Below are 17428 nucleotides of genomic sequence, written 5' to 3' on the forward strand. Positions count from 1 at the left end.
AAATCGGAATATGTAGATAAGCATCCTTGATGTCTATGGATGCAAGGAACTCTCCTTTTCCAAGGGACGCGACAACGGAACGGAGCGAATCCATCCTGAAGTTTCAGACCCGTACGAACTTGTTCAGTAGTTTGAGGTCCAGTATGGGCCGTAGAGTCCCATCCTTCTTTGGGACCATGAAAAGGTTGGAGTAAAACCCCTTGAACCTTTGGTCTCGAGGGACCAGAACGATGACACCGTCCCTTTGAAGCGCCTGTATGGCCTCAAGAAGATGTGACGCCCTTGATTTGGGGGGATGAAGAAGATTGGATGAAGCGCGGAGGGGAAATGGAGGAAAATAGGCATTAGACCTACTGGTAATTATGTTTCCAGGAGTCCATCCTGACAGCACCATGGAGGACGTCCTCCTCCCCCTTGCTGGGACAGGAAACACACGAGAGTTTGGGGATGGGACAGGACCTTTAGTGTTGTAACAAGAACCACCTCATGGAAATGCAAATAGTACTTTAATGACAGAAACATATTACATCATATGTCATAACAGAACAGGGAGGGAACAACCAGTGCTGTCAGGATGGACTCCTGGAAACATAATTACCGGTAGGTCTAATGCCTATTTTCCAGGATGTCCCTCCTGACAGCACCATGGAGAGTACCAAAGCACCTCCTTAGGGTGGGATTACCGCTTGGAGAAGTTTTCTCCCAAATGCAGTGTGTTGACCAGACAAGACATCAAGTTTATAATTTTTACAAAAAGTGTTGGCACTTGCCCATGTTGCTGCCCTACAAATCTGCTCAAAAGAGGCACCTGCCCTCTCGGCCCAGGAGGCAGATATCACTCGTGTAGAGTGAGCTGTAGACCCGCCGGAGGGGGGACCCCTTCAGACTGGTAGGCCTCAGATATCAGACGTGATCCAACGGGCAATCGAGGCCTTCTTTCCCCTATTTTTTCCCCAAAAAAGGATAAACAGGTTTGGATCTACCCGCCAAAAACTGGTGGCTGCTAGGTAATCTAAGACAGCCTGCCTGACGTCAAGGGAATGAAGGGTTTTTCCCCTTGCGTTGGCAGGGTTACAAAATGAAGGTAATACAATCTCTTGATTTGTTTTTTGCCGAGCCTACTTTTGGGATAAATGAGGGATTGAGTTTAAGGATTAAACTATCCTCTCTAATTTGTAGATACGGATTGCTGGTACATAGGGCCTGGATTTCCCCCACCCTTTTGGCCGTGGTGACTGCCACTAGAAATGCTGTCTTCCGTGTTAGGATTGATATGGGCATATTATCGGCCTGGGCTTATGCGTCTTTACACAGGAACCTGAGGACCAGGTTGAGGTCCCAGGGAGGAGTAAACTGCTTAATAGTGGGGCGCAATCTCTGAGTAGCTCGGATAAATCTAACTACCCACGGGTGTGATGCTAGAGGATAGTCAAAGAAGGAGCTAAGTGCCGAGATCTGCACCTTCAAGGTGCTTGGTATAAGGCCCTTGTTGAACACAGCCTCCAGAAAGTTTAGGATTCCAGGTATGTCAGGAGTATCTGCCGCAACATCGGACCTGCCACCTTCCAGACAGAATCGTTTCCAAATCTTTAAATAGATTGCCGATGTGACTGGCTTCCTGCTGGCTTTGATAGTGGCTATCACCTGATCTGATAAGCCTCTAGCCTTCAAGATGTCCCCTTCAGGATCCATGCTGAGAGATGGAGTTTTCTGGATTCGGGTGGTAATTCGGACCTTGATGAATTACATCCTCCCGGAGAGGAAGCTCTATTGGGTTCTTGATTGCCAGGGCCCCTTGCAGAGGGAACCAGCTCCTTCTTGGCAAGTATGGCACGATCAAAATGACCAGAGCTCGGTTTTCCGGAGAACAGCTGGGATCAGCGCCAGAGGTGGGAACGCATATGAGAGGGGTTCCACCCAATCTTGGCTCAGAGCGTCCACCCCATCCGGGAGATCCAATGGGTTCAGGGCAGGGAGAAGAATTTTGAGACCTTTGAGTTTCCTCTGTGTTATGAACAGGTGATTCAGAACCACAATGGACCTAGTGGTTAAGAGCACACAAAGTGACCTGATAGTTACTAACATAGGACGAGCTCTGAGACGTGGGAACTCTGCTGACCGCAATCCCTAATCCTATCATACCACACTAGAGGTAGCCGTGGATTGCGCCTAACGCTCCCTATGCAACTCGGCACAGCCTGAGAAACTAGCTAGCCCTGAAGATAGGCTTATTTTTCTACCTTGCCTCAGAGAAATTCCCCAAAGGAAAAGGCAGCCCCCCACATATAATGACTGTGAGTTAAGATAAAAATACAAACACAGAGATGAAATAGATTTTAGCAAAGTGAGGCCCGACTTACTGAATAGACCAAGGATAGGAAAGATAGCTTTGCGGTCAGCACAAAAACCTACAAACAACCACGCAGAGGGGCAAAAAGACCCTCCGCCCCGACTAACGGTACGGAGGTGCTCCCTCTGCGTCTCAGAGCTTCCAGCAAGCAAGAAAAACCAATATAGCAAGCTGGACAGAAAATATAGCAAACAAAAGTAACAAGCAAAACTTAGCTTATGCAGGGCAGACAGGCCACAAGAACGATCCAGGAGAAAGCAAGACCAATACTGGAACATTGACTGGAGGCCAGGAACAAAGAACTAGGTGGAATTAAATAGAGCAGCACCTAACGACTTAACCTCGTCACCTGAGGAAGGAAACTCAGAAGCCGCAGCCCCACTCACATCCACCAGAGGAAGCTCATAGACAGAACCAGCCGAAGTACCGCTCATGACCACAGGAGGGAGCTTGACCACAGAATTCACAACACCTCTGTTTGCGAACAGATCTATTCTGGGAGTACCCCAACAAAGACAACTCCTGGAAGATGTCCTGGTTGAGTTCCCACTCTGTTGGTCACACCCGCCTTCTGCTCAGGTAGTCTGCCATCACATTCTGAGAGCCTTCCAGGTGAATTGCAGATACGGATAGGACTGAATCTTCTGTCCAGCGAAATATTCTTCCCGCCAGATCCTGGGCCTCCTTGATGTTTCAGGAATTAAACTGTTGTCACGTTGTCGGATAATATCCTGACATGACGATTTGCAAGCATGTGTCGGTTCCTTCTCAGGGACTCCCAAACGGCATACAGCTCCTTGAAGTTGGAGCAGCTGTGATTGACGTGTGCTGGCCACCTGCCCTGTGGAATTTTGCCCTTTAAATGGGCTCCCCAGCCCCACGCGCTGGCGTCCGTAGTGATCACGACATAAGGGTAGTGATCACTACATAAGGGGAAGTGGACCATAGCGCTCCGACTCTTAGGTTCTCTGGCTGTGTCCACAAGTGGAGAGACCTTCGTACTGGATTCGTTAGCTTCAAGGTACTGCCCAGTGAAGACTGGCGATGATCCCAATTGGAGAGAATCAGTCTCTGCAGAGGTCTTGAATGTGACTGTGCCCATATGACACATTGTATACAAGCCGTCATTAGGCCTAAAACTCATGGCCGTCCTTATGGAAACTTTGTGTTCTAGTGGGTGCCTGATCTGGATCGCCTCCAGTTTGTCTTCTGGTAATAGGGATATTCTGCGTCTGGAGTCTAGACACACTCCCAAGAAGATCTTCCTGTGTTCCGGAATCAGGACTTCTGCCAGTTTATGACCCAGCCTAATTGTTCCATTACTGATATTGTCTGGTTCCTGTGAACTGACAGTGTCTCTGGCGATTTTGCCACGAGAAAGGAATACCTCAATCACACTCAATATGGAACACCAGGGATTACCCAGACCAGAGATAATTACCAATATATCTTTTTTATTATTGATTTATACTCACATGACAGTACATAAAATATTTAAAAATAAAAAAAAAAATATAATAAAAACCAAATAGGTTTGTGCGTACAGCAGAACTACTAAGAATAGTATATTTAATAGGCTCACCCACTATTGCACAATGTGTCCCAGTTCATATTGTATAAACAATATAAAGTGCATAAAAAATATATACATGTGTAAAACACAAAAACAAAATAGACACTCTCGTATCCTCATGCAATCATAAAATATAGGGAGAGGACTCAGCCAAAATATAATGTGCCAAGTGCATTAAATAAAGTGCTGCAGTGTACTGATACCCACTCTCAATGAGCACCGAGCTCAACAATGTGCAAAGATAGTTCAAGATGAACAAATGGGACAAATTCAAATATTGTGCCGGTATATACCTTATTCAGTGGCTGGGTCCCGCTGTAACGCACCCCGACGCGCGTTTCGGACAATTCTCCTTCGTCAGGGGGTGTACCTCAATCACACTCAATATGGAACACCAGGGATTACCCAGACCAGAGATAATTACCAACGATTTTGCCACGAGGAGAAAGTAGTCGATATGAAACTATTATGATGCCCTGGTTTCACAGAAAGGCGACAATCTCCAAAACCAGCTTTGTGAATATACGGGGCGCTGAGGCAAGCCCGAAAGGCAGGCATTGAAACTGGTAGTGACAGGTCCGGGACGGCAGAGCTACGGCAAACCTCAGAAGCCTTTGAGATGAGGGATGGACAGGGACCTGATAATAGGCACTCTTCAGGTCGAGAGTGCACATTACAGCATCCCGATCTATGAGGTGAATTGCTGATCATATGGATTCCATACGGAACCTTTTGTACCTGACCCAGGCGTTCAAAGGTTTTAGATTTATTATTGTGCGGAAGTCGCCAGACGGTTTTGTGATGGAGAATAGGGAAGAGTAGTGTCCCTGGCCTACATCTAACGGAGGAACCGGAATAATGACTGCCGAAGAGAGCATGTCCTGCAGGTCTACCAGCATGGCAGAGTCCTGCGTGACAACGGTAGGGGCAACGTATCTTTCTGGAGGAGGGGAGTAGAACTCGATGCTGTAACCCTCTGCCACGGTTCGGAGGACCCACTGATTGTGAGTTATCTGGGCCCAGTTCTCTGCAAAGTGGCGAAGCCTCCCCCTGATACATATGGCGTCATTGTGTTTTGGATCTAGAGTATGGGCTGAAGATGTTTCTGTTCTTATTGCCCTGGCTACGGGAACCCCTGTAGGATCCTCTATTGGACCTACCCCCTCTGAAATCATACTGTTTCCTGAAGGGGAATCCTCTCCGAAAGGACTGAGGCTTCGTTTGGTTTGTCCTCTGGAAACCCCTTCTTTTTAAATCAGAGGCAGATTCTAGAATAGTATCTAGAGAAGGTCCAAATACTCTTGACCCTGAAAAGGGGATTGAGCAGAGCTTGGTCTTGGAGGCATTATCTCCTGACCAGGATCTTAACCAAACCGCCCTTCTAGCCGCGTTAGACAAAGAGCCATTTCTGGCTGAAAATCTAACTGACTCCACCGTCATATCAGATAGAAACGCCATGGCTGATTTAGTAATGGGAAGGGAACTCAAAATGTCAAACCTCGGGGTTTTATTGGACAGATGCTCTTCCAACTGCCCCATCCATAGGTACATAGATCTGGCCACCGAAGTGGCTGCTATGTTAGTCTTAATTAAGGCCGCAGAAGATTCCCAGGCCCTTTTAAGAAGTATGTCAGCCATCCTGTCCATAGGATCGCGCAAGTTGGATGAGTCCTCAAAGGGTATGGCAGTCTTTTTGGCGACATTTGCCACAGGAACATCAATCTTAGGTATTTCCTCCCGTAGCTTGACTTCTTCAGGGTCGAATGGTAAGCGACCCTTAAAGTCACGAGACAATACCAGCCGGCGTTCCGCCTCCTTCCACTCTTCCAGTATCATAGCTTCAATATGTTCGCTGACAGGAAACGAGACATAAGTCCCCCAAACATCAGGTCCTGTCTGGACTGCGGCTTAGATGTCTCCTCTATCTGCATCGTGCTTCTCACCACCTGGACGAGTTCATTCGTCTCCTCTGCCTGGAAGAGATATTTTCTTGGCTCCCTGAGGGGAGCTCCCCCTCTTCTTCTGAGACTGAGTCCCCTGGATCGGACAAGTCCTCAGAACTATACTCCAACTCTCTCTAGTCTTGCTCCCATCTGGCTCGCTTGTGGCCAGGGATGGGGCTGGACTGCCTTGAAAGGCTGGACACGGAAGCCTGGAACTCTTCCCGGATTAGGGATCTCATTTCTGAGAGTAGTGAGGATTGTTTGGCCATCAAACTTAGATGTGCAAGATGCACACAAGGTCGTGCCGTGGGAGGCCGGGAGTTTCACGTGGCATATGGGACATCTGTTAGATTTTGTAGAGGCCTTACCGGGTTTTTTTAGCGGGGGGGGGGGGAGGTTTTGGGGAGGGGAAGACAGCGGGGGTTCCTTTATCTTAAATGACATAAGACAGGGAGTAAATAGGATAGGCCTGTATTTTCAGGTGTGCAGTGAGGGTAGTCTGCGCTATGCGCACTTACCCCATCGTCAGGCATGCCTCCTTCCATGGGCTCTTTGCTGCGGCAGGCAGAAGGCTCCACAGTGACTCCAGACGCTGGGTAGGAGCGCCCGTACTGCTATGCGTTCCAACGCTGGAGTGCATGCACTTCCCCGCTTTTACGACGTCACGATTACCGGACGTGGCAATCCCGAAGTGATGCAGTTCACTCAGATTTCCGGAAGTCGCTCGGCGAGATGAGACACCACGCTGGATGCCGCTACTCGCCGCAGCCTGGAACCGCATCCCCAGCAGAGAGCCTCCCACCGGGAGGAGCGGCTGCAACCAGGAGTCTCATCCTGCTCCTGGTCTTTGGAGCAGAGGGACTCCCCACCCGGGGAACTTCTACCCTGAGGCTCTTGACAGGGGGGAAGGGTATTGGCAAGCCACATAATCCCCCTGAGCTCCGGTAAGCTTGCGCAGCTTCTCTCGTGCGTCCCTCCTTGCAGGGACATGACCTTTAAACTCACGTGTTTCCTGTCCCAGCAAGGGGGAGGAGGATGTCCTCCATGGTGTTGTCAGGAGGGAAGTCCTGGAAGACTCAATTTTGTATCCGGAAGACATGAGCTCTCTGATCCACTTGTCGTGAACGACCGAGAGCCAAGTTTGACTGAACGAAAGAAGGCGTCCGCCTACTTTGTCGATGTCTGCCGGACACGTCGAAGAGTCACTGTGTAGAAGGAAGACCTGGGGATTTCTGTTTTCCTGCCTTCCCGAACCAGGGGAAGAGGAGGACCAACTGGAGTTGTTACGAAAGGACCGGAATCGAAACTGCTGTTGATTCCAAAAAGGCTGGGCAGGTTTTTGCTGGGGAAGAAATTTACTCTTCCCTCTGGTAGCGTCAGAAATGATTTGGTCTAGTTTCTCACCAAATAAACAACCCGCTTGGTAAGGTAGTCAGCGACTTTAGAAGCAGAATCTGCTCGCCAGTTGCGGAGCCATAAGGCCCTCCTGATGGAAATTGCATTTGCAGCCAATTGCGCCATTAGCCGCATCTATGGAAGCGTTAACTACGAAATCTCCGGCCTGAGCTATCTGGTTAGAAAGTCTGGCCGCCTCTGGGGGAAGATTACTGCCATGGACTGTAGAGGTTAACACTTCTGCCCAGGCCACCCAGGTAGCTGCAAAAGATGGAAGGAGAGCTGCTCCTGAGGCCTCAGACTGAGGGAGCCAGATCGTCAAATTGACTGTCAGAAGGATTTGACTGATGAACCGTATGACAGGGAGAAGACTGTTTTGGATGCGAGTTACAATACGGCAGGATGAACAGAAGGAGAGAGAAGCCACTCCTTCGAGAAAAAATATTTAGCTTCTGTGTTCCCTGTGTTTTTGGATAATGGCCTGAAACTCAGGGTGATTAGGAAATATCTTTTGGACGCGTTTAGTCTTTTTAAAAGATACAAAGTGTTCCTGAGAGGAAACAGATTTATCGTCAACCATTAGTGATTTGTTGACTGCCTCAATAAGGGAGTCAAGTGTCCTGACCGATAGAGGAGTCTTGGGTTAAAGATTCCTCTGACTAGTATACCGAGTCATGTACGTTGCGACCCTCAGAGGGGGAGCGAGAATAGCTCACAGATGCTGAAGCTTGAGCATAGACAGGAGATGAGGGAAGGGTTCTTTTTTGGCACCCCGAGAGTCCCGTAGAACGGTATGCCCCCTGTGGTCGGACGGCCCCACACCGTCGCCAGATTCTGTCGCAGCCGACGGAGGCGAGTTCTGGCTTAAGGAGGACCCTTGGAAAGAGTCCAATGCCTTGACCAAGGACTCCATTGAAAGTGACAAGGACATGGCCCACTCTGGAGGTAGTGGCAGAAGGCAGCTGCACACAGGCCGGGTCACAGTTTTGGCACAAAGGGGGTATTGTGGGCGCAAGCAATGCAGAACTGCAAGTGGCACATAAAGTTAAAAAAAAATAAAAAAAAATAAATAAATAACACTGCTTTTTATTGCCCCTTTTGTGTCCTTAGATTGAGGCATAGTGTATGTCTATACTCCAATTTAACTGTGAGAGCAGAAAAGGGGTTAAGCTTTTTTAAGAGTGGGGCAGTTTACCCGCGGTCCTGTGCTGGTGTCCCCAGGGAGGGAAGGCAGCGCTTTTGGCTGAATGTTCCCTGCAGAAGTGGAGTCCCAAGATGTCACCCAAGATTTGCAGGGTACTTCGCGTTCAGAGTGAGAAGCGCCTGAGTAGTGGGCAGGGCTTTGACAGTGGGCGGGAATTTTAAGTTGCGGCCTAGTCTGGCAGTAGAAGCCAGGGACTAAATTTGTGGAGCCGGCCAGTGGAATGTATCGGCGGCCGTGACTGATGACCGCCGCTGGCATCTAGCAGTATCTCCCAGGGACCAGGACCGCACCTTCCTATGCAGGCAGCGTGAGGAAGGGTATTACTCATCGAGGAGGGGTGCCTGTAGCTCAGTAGATCCTCCCCAGGTTGGGGGATGGAGAACGTCTGCATCTACGGAAATGCCTGCTGCAGTGGACTTACGGCTACTGTGCGGGTCTATGTGATCGGGACTGTATAGGAACCATCACCCTGGTATAGCTTAGGCATGCCCCAGTCGTTGCAGGAGAGGTATGGGGAGATTATACTCGCCTGTTGATGGTTTGGGGGGGGGGGGGGGGGAGAGCAGACCCTGGAAAGGAATCAGTCACCCCCTTCACTGTTTAAAAAATAAAAACGGTGGGGTTTGAAAACAGACCCAAGTGCCTCCTACAGACACTAAGCAAGAACTGAGTCATTACTGGCCAGTCAAGGGGTGTATACTGCAGAGGAGGAGTTAACTCTGTGTTTACTTAGTGTCCTCCTAGTGGCAAGCAGCATAACACCCATGGTCCTGTGTCCCCCAATGAGGCGTAGGAGAAACGCTGCAGTTCTGCAGTAAATCTGCAACATGTGATCATAGCCTTAACGTTATACTCAATATTCCTGTATGGAAAAACAAGAACAAAGATAAAACGCAAGATCATGCGTTATGAAATCTTATCACATGTAATCATACAAGACACTCAGGCCCAATTCATATATCCATTTAAAGAAGAGACCCTAGATTCAAGACAACATGTAGGGTCCATTTTAAACTCATATTGTAAATGTGTGAATGATATCCAACTCCATCTGATCAACAAGTGAACCCTTATGTTCACACAATTAAAGAGAATAATGATATTGTCACACTTGCTGAGTTTGAAGGCAATTTGAGAGTTTACTTTAAAAACTGAGAACAATCCAAAAATAACCAAAATTTGTGGTGTTAATTTAATCTGTGTTTAATTAGGACAATGTTATCCAATACCTTGTTCTAGTCCCTCAATATAACACTGAATAAACTGATTGGAAACTTTAAATGCATAGTTTATTTGTATAAATTACATGATCCCTAGATCCACTGTTTAGGCGCTGTCAGCGAAGTTCAGTCTCCTTCCACAGGTGCACGCCAAGACACCTTCCGATTTGCCTCCCCCTCACGGTTTTGAAGCATACCATCATTATCAGGAATGAAGACTGCAGTCAACTGTCAGACCCTATGAGCATGGAACATCTTAAATATAATCTGGAAGATCCTTTTCGATCACCTGAAGGAAAAGGAACAACATTTCAGATTCCGGATGCCTGGTCATTTTTTTGTTTGTTTAATTAAGTCACATCTTAGATGCAGACTTACAACTGGATCATCCATGGGGCTGTATCTCTTAACCACTTGACCCTCTTTGTTAATGAGGAACTGTAAGAATAATCATTGATAAAATGAATGCTGCTTAAATACTCTCGCTTTCTGCTCCTTTGAATTTAAGGGCCTTACCTTGGTAAAATTCCACTTAATTGCACTAGAGAAAACAAAACACAAAAGTTAAGATACATAATACTAAGGGAAAAAAAAAAAAAAAAAAAAAATAAAAGTCACTCATCTTTCCCAGAATATCCACCAGTGCCATAAACACAAGATTAAATTTGGCAAGGGACCCGTTTTACAATTACTTCTGCTAAGGCATGAAACAGATGCAAATTATATGGAAAAGATGGGGTTGCCTTGAATTGGTGAACAAATACAGCATTTACTAAGTTCAAGAGGAGTTTGCCTGCAGAGAACCCAAAAGGCATTAGACTTGTGGTGCAAGGGTATATGCACACGTTGCGGATTTTGCTGCAAATCCACAGTGGATTGGCCAGTGCAGATTCGCAGCAGTTTTCCATGAGTTTACAGTACCATGTAAACCTATGGAAGATATCTGCAGTGCACATGCTGTGGGAAAAAAAACCCACATGGAAGCGCCGCTTTGTTTATTCTGCAGCATGTCAATTCTTTGTGCAGATTCTGCAGCAGTTTACACCTGCTCCATAATAGGAATCCGCAGGTGTAAATCCAAAAAAAAAAAAAAAAAGCGGTAAATCCATGGTAATTCTGCAGGATTACCTGTGGATTTACCAAAATCAGTCTGGAAAAGTCCCCACCACTATCCGCAACGTGTGCATGTGGCCTAAAGATTCAGTTTGGACTTTAAAGCAAAACCCTGAAAATATTTGCATTTAGGCCTTACTGCCTGTGTAATTTTGAGCCTGGAAAGAAATCCTGGAGTGGAAACTAAAGGTTTTATACACGTGTTTAAAGGGAACCTGTCACCCCCAAAATCGAAGGTGAGCTAAGCCCACTGGCATTAGGGGGCTTATCTACAGAATTCTATAATGCTGTAGATAAGCCCCTGATGTATCCTGAAAGATGAGAAAAAAAAAGTTAGATTATACTCACCTGGGCGGGCGTTCCGATGGGTGTTGTGGTCCAGGGCCTCCCATCTTACGATAACATCCTCTTCTTGTCTTCCTGCCGCGGCTCCGGCGCAGGCATACTTTGTCTGCCCTGTTGAGGGCAGAGCAAACTACAGCAGTGCGCAGGTGCTGGGCCTCTGACCTTTATCAGCACCTGCGCACTGCAGTACTTTGCTCTTCCCTCAACAGGGCAGACAAAGTACGCCTGCACTGGAGCCGCAGCGTGAAGACAAGAAGAGGATGTCATAGTAAGGAGATGGGAGGCCCCGGACCGTGACACCCTTTGGACTGGACCGCAGCAGGAACGCCCCTGGGTGAGTAATCTAACCTCTTTCAGGATACATCAGGGGCTTATCAACAGCATTCCGGACTATTACTCCCATCAGCTAGCACCTGCTCTCGCTGATATCAGTTGATTATAACTCAACATTCTCCGCTGCTCATGCTGATCACTAGCAGAGCAAAATGAGCTGTCTTCAGCACCCGGCGCCAGGGAACAGTGCCAACTGTACCACTGCTTCTCAGGCGCCAGTACATGTCACACTAGTTACATCCCTGTGTGGGATTAAAAAAACAAAACAAAAAAAAAACCCGGTACCGGAATTATCTGTGTCCGTGTGCCGGTGTGTTTCAGTGGCACATCAGTGTGGCACACATGGGCCGCCCGTGTGCCCACAGGGTACCACACGCACCGTGCTGGAGACAGCGCTAAAGTTTAGCGCTGCATCGTGCTGAAGCCCCATTCATATATTCCCTGCAGCAGCGTTTGCTGTAGAGAAGATATAAATAGTGTGTAAAATCCAGATCCCCTATGGGAGATGGAGCCGCATATTCATTACTGTAAATGAGCGGCCCCACGTGACCGCTCATACAGTACAAGGTGCGGCCAGGACAGGAAGCAGCGAGGGAGCCGGGTGAGTATTTTATTCACAGCGGGAAGGGGGGGGGAACCTGGATCTTACACACTATTATTCATATCTTCTCTACAGCAAACGCTGCTGCAGGGAAGATATGAATGGTGGATTCAGCACCAGTGGGGGGGGACAGCGCTTAATGTAGCGCTGTCTCCTGCACGGCACACGGACAATGTCTGGCTTTGGGAAAATGGCCGCCGCGATCTCCATCTGCGCACGCGCGGCATCCCGTGGCCATTTTCCTGAAGCCCCGTGCAGCAGAGCACTCCATCTGCGCATGCGCGGCCTCAGGAAGATGGCCGCCCCCACCGATGACAAGGGTAATAGCGCAGATCGTGCGCTTTTTCTTCACCTGCGCACAGTGGACTCGGCACTTGGACATTCGCACACCACTACGCCACCAACAGAAAGCTGGGGAAGAAAAGAGCGATGTCACCACGCCCACCTGACCTGACCAGCCTGATTGACAGGCGAAAACGGCGACTTTGGTAATGTATTTCGCAGCATAAGTGGGGAATCAGGGTACACTACATACACTATTGTAATGCACAGTGCAGGCCCTATTTAACAGTATTTTTATCTCAATCTGAAAAAACGGGGTGACAGGTTCCCTTTAACAGGACTTCTAGAGTATGCCAAATTTGGGTCATTCACAAGAGACTGAATCCAAGGAACTAGTCCACTGCCACAAGTTACAATAACCTACTATCTTCTCCAAACCCCTAACAGACTGAGAAGGGGGTGGAGGTTCAAACAATGCAATTAGCCCGAGCCATTAAAGAGCCTAGTACACAATCTTAAACCTGAAGTGTATGTGTTAGTCATCATTTCAGGATAGCCTGTTACTGTGCTGCAAGCCTATAATTTACAGTATATTGACAACAACTGACACTTACTCCCCAAGAGTACCCCTCCCTTTGGGTTGAGCCTTCATCCATTTCCACAAAGGGTGGGCACCATCACCGTTGACATCGATCTTACTGAACATGTCAAATTTCACCTGGTAGGAAGCAGCAAAGTCCTTTATTTGAGCTTCATCCCCAGGTTCCTTACATGGGAGAAAAAAAAAAAAAATAAGATGAATAAGTTTTGCATCTACACATTAAGCACCATTTTCTAGAAACATAATATAGAATATGCTTCCATACTGAGACTTTTCATTGGTTATTAAGAAAATGTATACATATAACCCACTCCAGCTGTATGCACATTAACTATTTTCTACTAAATGGTCAAAGTATACAAGCTGCTCTGGGTCAGGGTTTTAGGATAAGTTCACATGTCCAGCAGTGAAAAGTTAAATCCATCAGCAGAGTGGATCCAGTAAGCAAAAAAACTGATCTGTTAATTTTCAATCTAGTTTTTAGACTTCAATGTTAAAAAAAAAAAATAAAAAAAAAAAAAAAAAAAAAACCACACCACCCAAACAAGCCACTACAGATCAGTTATTTAAAAAATGATTACCAAGTTATGATTACACAACTTTGCCAACCGATTGCTGTTGAATCTGTTATTTCACTGATCACTACAGACCATGTGAATGCAGCCTGTGAATAGTACGACAAGGCTACTACCATAACAGCCGTATTATGTAATCCCATGCTAATCACTGAAAGCCTAATCTCCAACATATCTGATCTAGAAGATAGCGCATTGCAGTCTTAAGCTCATACCCTAAAGAAGATTATAGCCTTTTTTCAATAGATGTGTATACTGTGCAAGTGTTCAGATTCTCTTCTGCGCCACAAATCAGAGCCAGATCAGTGTGTGGACTAGAAGTAGTTTTCTTAGAGCAGTCACATGAAGTAAGATTGGCAGATAATTTTTTGGGACTGCAGTCCAGCCAGGTGATCGGACAGACAAGATGTTAGTAGATCCCTAGGCTTCTGGGATCCCAGGGTGGCTTTTGATTAGCCAGAGCTGGTATGACGTTTTATGTGGAAATGCAGCATTACATGTGTGCATCAGAAGTGGCTTGCACCAAGACTCAGACAGTGGGAGAAGGTGACGATCTAAGCACATATGAACCCATCTTATGTAAACCAACTACTGAAATTGGGCTAGAAAATACATTTCTCACAGTGCTTCTTTACCAAATATAAGTTAGCTTCTCAAGCAGGTTTCTTCCATAGAATGTATTAGAAGAAAAAAAAAAAAAAAAAGTCTGTACCTGTTTCCCAAACTGGTTGCAAGGAAACCCAAGGATGCGTAAACCACTCTCAGCATATTTGGCGTGAAGGTTAACAAGCTGAGTGTAGTTTACTGGAGTTTTTCCTCATTTGGATGCTACATTTACAATGATGCAGACAAAGCCTCTGAAAAACAGAAAAACACATTACATAATGTGACAAGCGACTGCTAATCTCCAGTGACTAGACCAATGAGAGGCTGGGCACGTCTACAGCAAAACAGGAGAGATAGTAAGTGAGCGGTACCTGTATTTCTCCAGGGACACTGCACTGCCATCAATGTCCGTAGCAGAGAACTCATAGATGCTTTTGGCCTTCTTCCAGTCATCCACATGCGCACACTGCAACACAAGCAAACAAAGCCGGCATTATTGTGTTACACAACGTTAGCCGCCCTAGTTCTGAAAGAGCTTAGACAATACCCCCACCTACAATCACTGCTCAAGTCTGCCAACATTACATTTGTGGATTGTCTTAAGAGATTTTCTAGAGAGAGAAAAGAAAAAAAAAAAAAAAAAAAAAAAGCTTTCCAAAATAAAAACTAAATTACCAAACGCTGCTTTATTCACCCTCCTGAAATCCAAGGATGGGTCTTCACTGCTCCTGGCGTGTTATTGTCTGCACTGCTGAGGTCACATCAACGACACTGCAACCAATCAGCAGCTCTGTCCAAGTAGACAACACAAGAGGCTCAGTCACTGAGCTCGCAGATTGGCTGCAGCGCCACAGCAGTGACCGCCATACTGCAGACAATAACACTAGAAGCAGCAGGGACTTGGAGCTAGACAAGGTGGGTACATAAAGCCGTTTTCATACAAAACCATTTTGTTTTGAGACATGGGTTTTGGTGACAATTCACAGCAAGAAGAATGGGCAATACTATTAGCCTCAGTCATTGACCCATGACATGGTCCCATACTACTGTCAAATGGTGGCACATAGCATTATATCTTATGGATTTATGGCATAGCATGTATTGTGAAGGTAAGGCGACACACGCAGCTCCACAACACAGAACCACACAATGGGCCATCATGAGGCCCGGATTTACTAAGTTCAGGCAAGTCCTACACGATTCATGTAGAAAGGGAGGAGGCAGATAGACTTCCAGCTACACAGGTCTCACCTTCGGTACATCAATGAGCCACAGAGCTATTAGACAGGCTTGTAGGAAACTCTGGAAGGGAATGGAGAGGTGCGTTGTACAAAACACTGTACTATCACACAGAAACAGTCCAGCCATGTAACATTAGCAGGCAGCTATAACCAGCGTGCCAGATTCATGACCCAAATAAGTGGATCCAGGATGAAAGACATTATTTTCCTCAGCTGGGTTACATTATTACCATTAATGACAGCCCATTTCAGAGAGGAAGATCCATCAAAACATAGGGAGTGGGGAGCAGTGAAGCCACATTCTGCCTTCCCCAATGGCCAGCAGAACAATCATATACTAATTCATGTTGAACATTGGCATGTATCGTCTGACCAAAATCCTCCAAACACTCATGAATTAAATGTGGCAGCTTGGTGTACGTAAGTGGAAGGTACCTTTACTGATAGGTGTATATCGCTATTGAGGCTATGTTCACACTTTGCGGATTTTGCTGCGGATCTGACCACTGCGGATCTGCAGCAGTTTCCCATGAGTTTACAGTACAATGTAAACCTATGGGAAACAAAAAACGCCGTGCACATGCTGCGGAAAAAAAACGCGCGGAAACATGCCGCAGCATGTCACTTTTCTGTGGATTTTCACCTGCTCCAATAGGAAACTGCAGATGAAAATCCACAGAAGAAACCGCGATGGGTTTTCACCACAGATTTTGGAATTCTGCTGCGGAAAAATCCGCAAAGTGTGAACATAGCCTAAAAGATCTGAGAGTGTCCCCACGACAACTGGAGAAAAGTCTGTTAGTACAGAATACATCCTATATTAAGGATTGAGCCATAACCGGCAGATATTGCACAGCCAGCATTGCTACACGATCATGGGGTGCCAGTGGCTGGGCAATGCAGAGCATGCTGGCAGGATAGAAGTGATGAAACTAAGCAGTCACACAGAGCATGCGGTCACAAGAGGAGCGCAGCACCCTGGGGGGCCGGTACCGGGCGTGGAGACTGCCGGCCACCGGGGACACCGGGCTAGAGGAGGCCTGCAGCCATGTGCTGTGCTCAGCCCCACCGCGCCCTCTATGGAACCACCTCACTGGCCCGTCCGCGCCCTCAGGCAGAGAACAAGGACTCTGGCACCTCGGACTTCACCCTGTGCTCCCACATGAGGCCTTGCGGAAGCCCCGCCCGCAGCAGCCGGCCAAAGCGGACATAAACCTGCGTGAACCGCACTCCCCTAGACGGTGACCTCTACACAGCGCCAGGCATTGTGGGAACTCGCCAGGCGCAGCAGCACCATGATCCTACAATGGCGGTTATACCCGGTAGACACAAGTCACTAACGCGCCGCCTTACCATGGCTCTCCTGCCGAACACTCCGCTCACAGCGCCGAGCAGGACTGACCGACCAGCGCCACCACACAGCGTTTTGAACATGTCAACAATACGTTCCGCCCTCTCGTGCTACATACAGACCAATCACTGTGAGGGGCGTGGTCTCTGCTGATAAAGAACTCCACTGGCGACCAATCAGAGGTCACCTGGCCGCTGTGTACGGTGGCCGGGAGTGGGAGTGGTCGCGCTGGCTGCGCGTGATGCTGCAGTTTTTATCCCGTCCCGTCAGCTGATCTCCCGTTATGTGTCTGGCTGTATTACTAATGCCGTCCTGCTCAGCCCTGGCGTCATGGGCCGTGGTGGCGGACTTGTATAAGTGACGCCATATATTCTGCTCGCTGCTGTAGCACACCCACCTTACACAAGGCAGCTGGGGTCGGGAGTCACTGCGACCCCTCAGCCTACGGTTACGTTCACACGGCGATTTTTCCAAACTGATTTTTGTCAGGCAGAAAACCTGCTAACGGCTTCTTATTCCTCCAGTTTTTTTTACAGATTTAATAACAAGCAGAAAAAAACACAATAAGATACAAGTCAGTGTGATGCCCGGTTGTGACGATCTCTAAGGCTACGTTCACATTAGCGTTGCGCCGCCCTGCGTCGGCGACGCAACGCGCGACGCATGTTAAAACGCGCGCAAACGCGCGCAAAAAC

The 17428-nt window shown here is 47.5% G+C and overlaps 1 protein-coding gene across 3 annotated transcripts; it reads right to left on the reverse strand.

Moving 5' to 3' along the window:
* Positions 1–9580: 9580 nt before the first annotated feature.
* GPX4 (glutathione peroxidase 4) lies at positions 9581–16873 on the reverse strand. Of its 3 annotated transcripts, none has more exons than XM_069739927.1 (8): positions 16736–16862; positions 15393–15443; positions 14513–14607; positions 14248–14392; positions 12974–13125; positions 10202–10226; positions 10064–10123; positions 9581–9974 (listed from the first exon to the last, which is right to left on the reverse strand). In XM_069739927.1, exons 1-8 carry the CDS (start codon positions 16814–16816, stop codon positions 9942–9944), a joined length of 642 nt encoding a protein of 213 aa, XP_069596028.1. In that variant the 5' UTR covers positions 16817–16862; the 3' UTR covers positions 9581–9941. The 3 variants fall into 3 exon arrangements, with proteins under 3 accessions (XP_069596028.1, XP_069596046.1, XP_069596038.1); XM_069739945.1 differs by lacking the exon at positions 16736–16862 and adding an exon at positions 16520–16564; XM_069739937.1 differs by lacking the exon at positions 15393–15443 and having other exon boundaries at positions 16736–16873.
* Positions 16874–17428: the final 555 nt, after the last annotated feature.

Source organism: Ranitomeya imitator, chromosome 1 (assembly GCF_032444005.1).
Source record: "Ranitomeya imitator isolate aRanImi1 chromosome 1, aRanImi1.pri, whole genome shotgun sequence".
NCBI classification, from domain to species: Eukaryota; Metazoa; Chordata; class Amphibia; order Anura; family Dendrobatidae; genus Ranitomeya; species Ranitomeya imitator.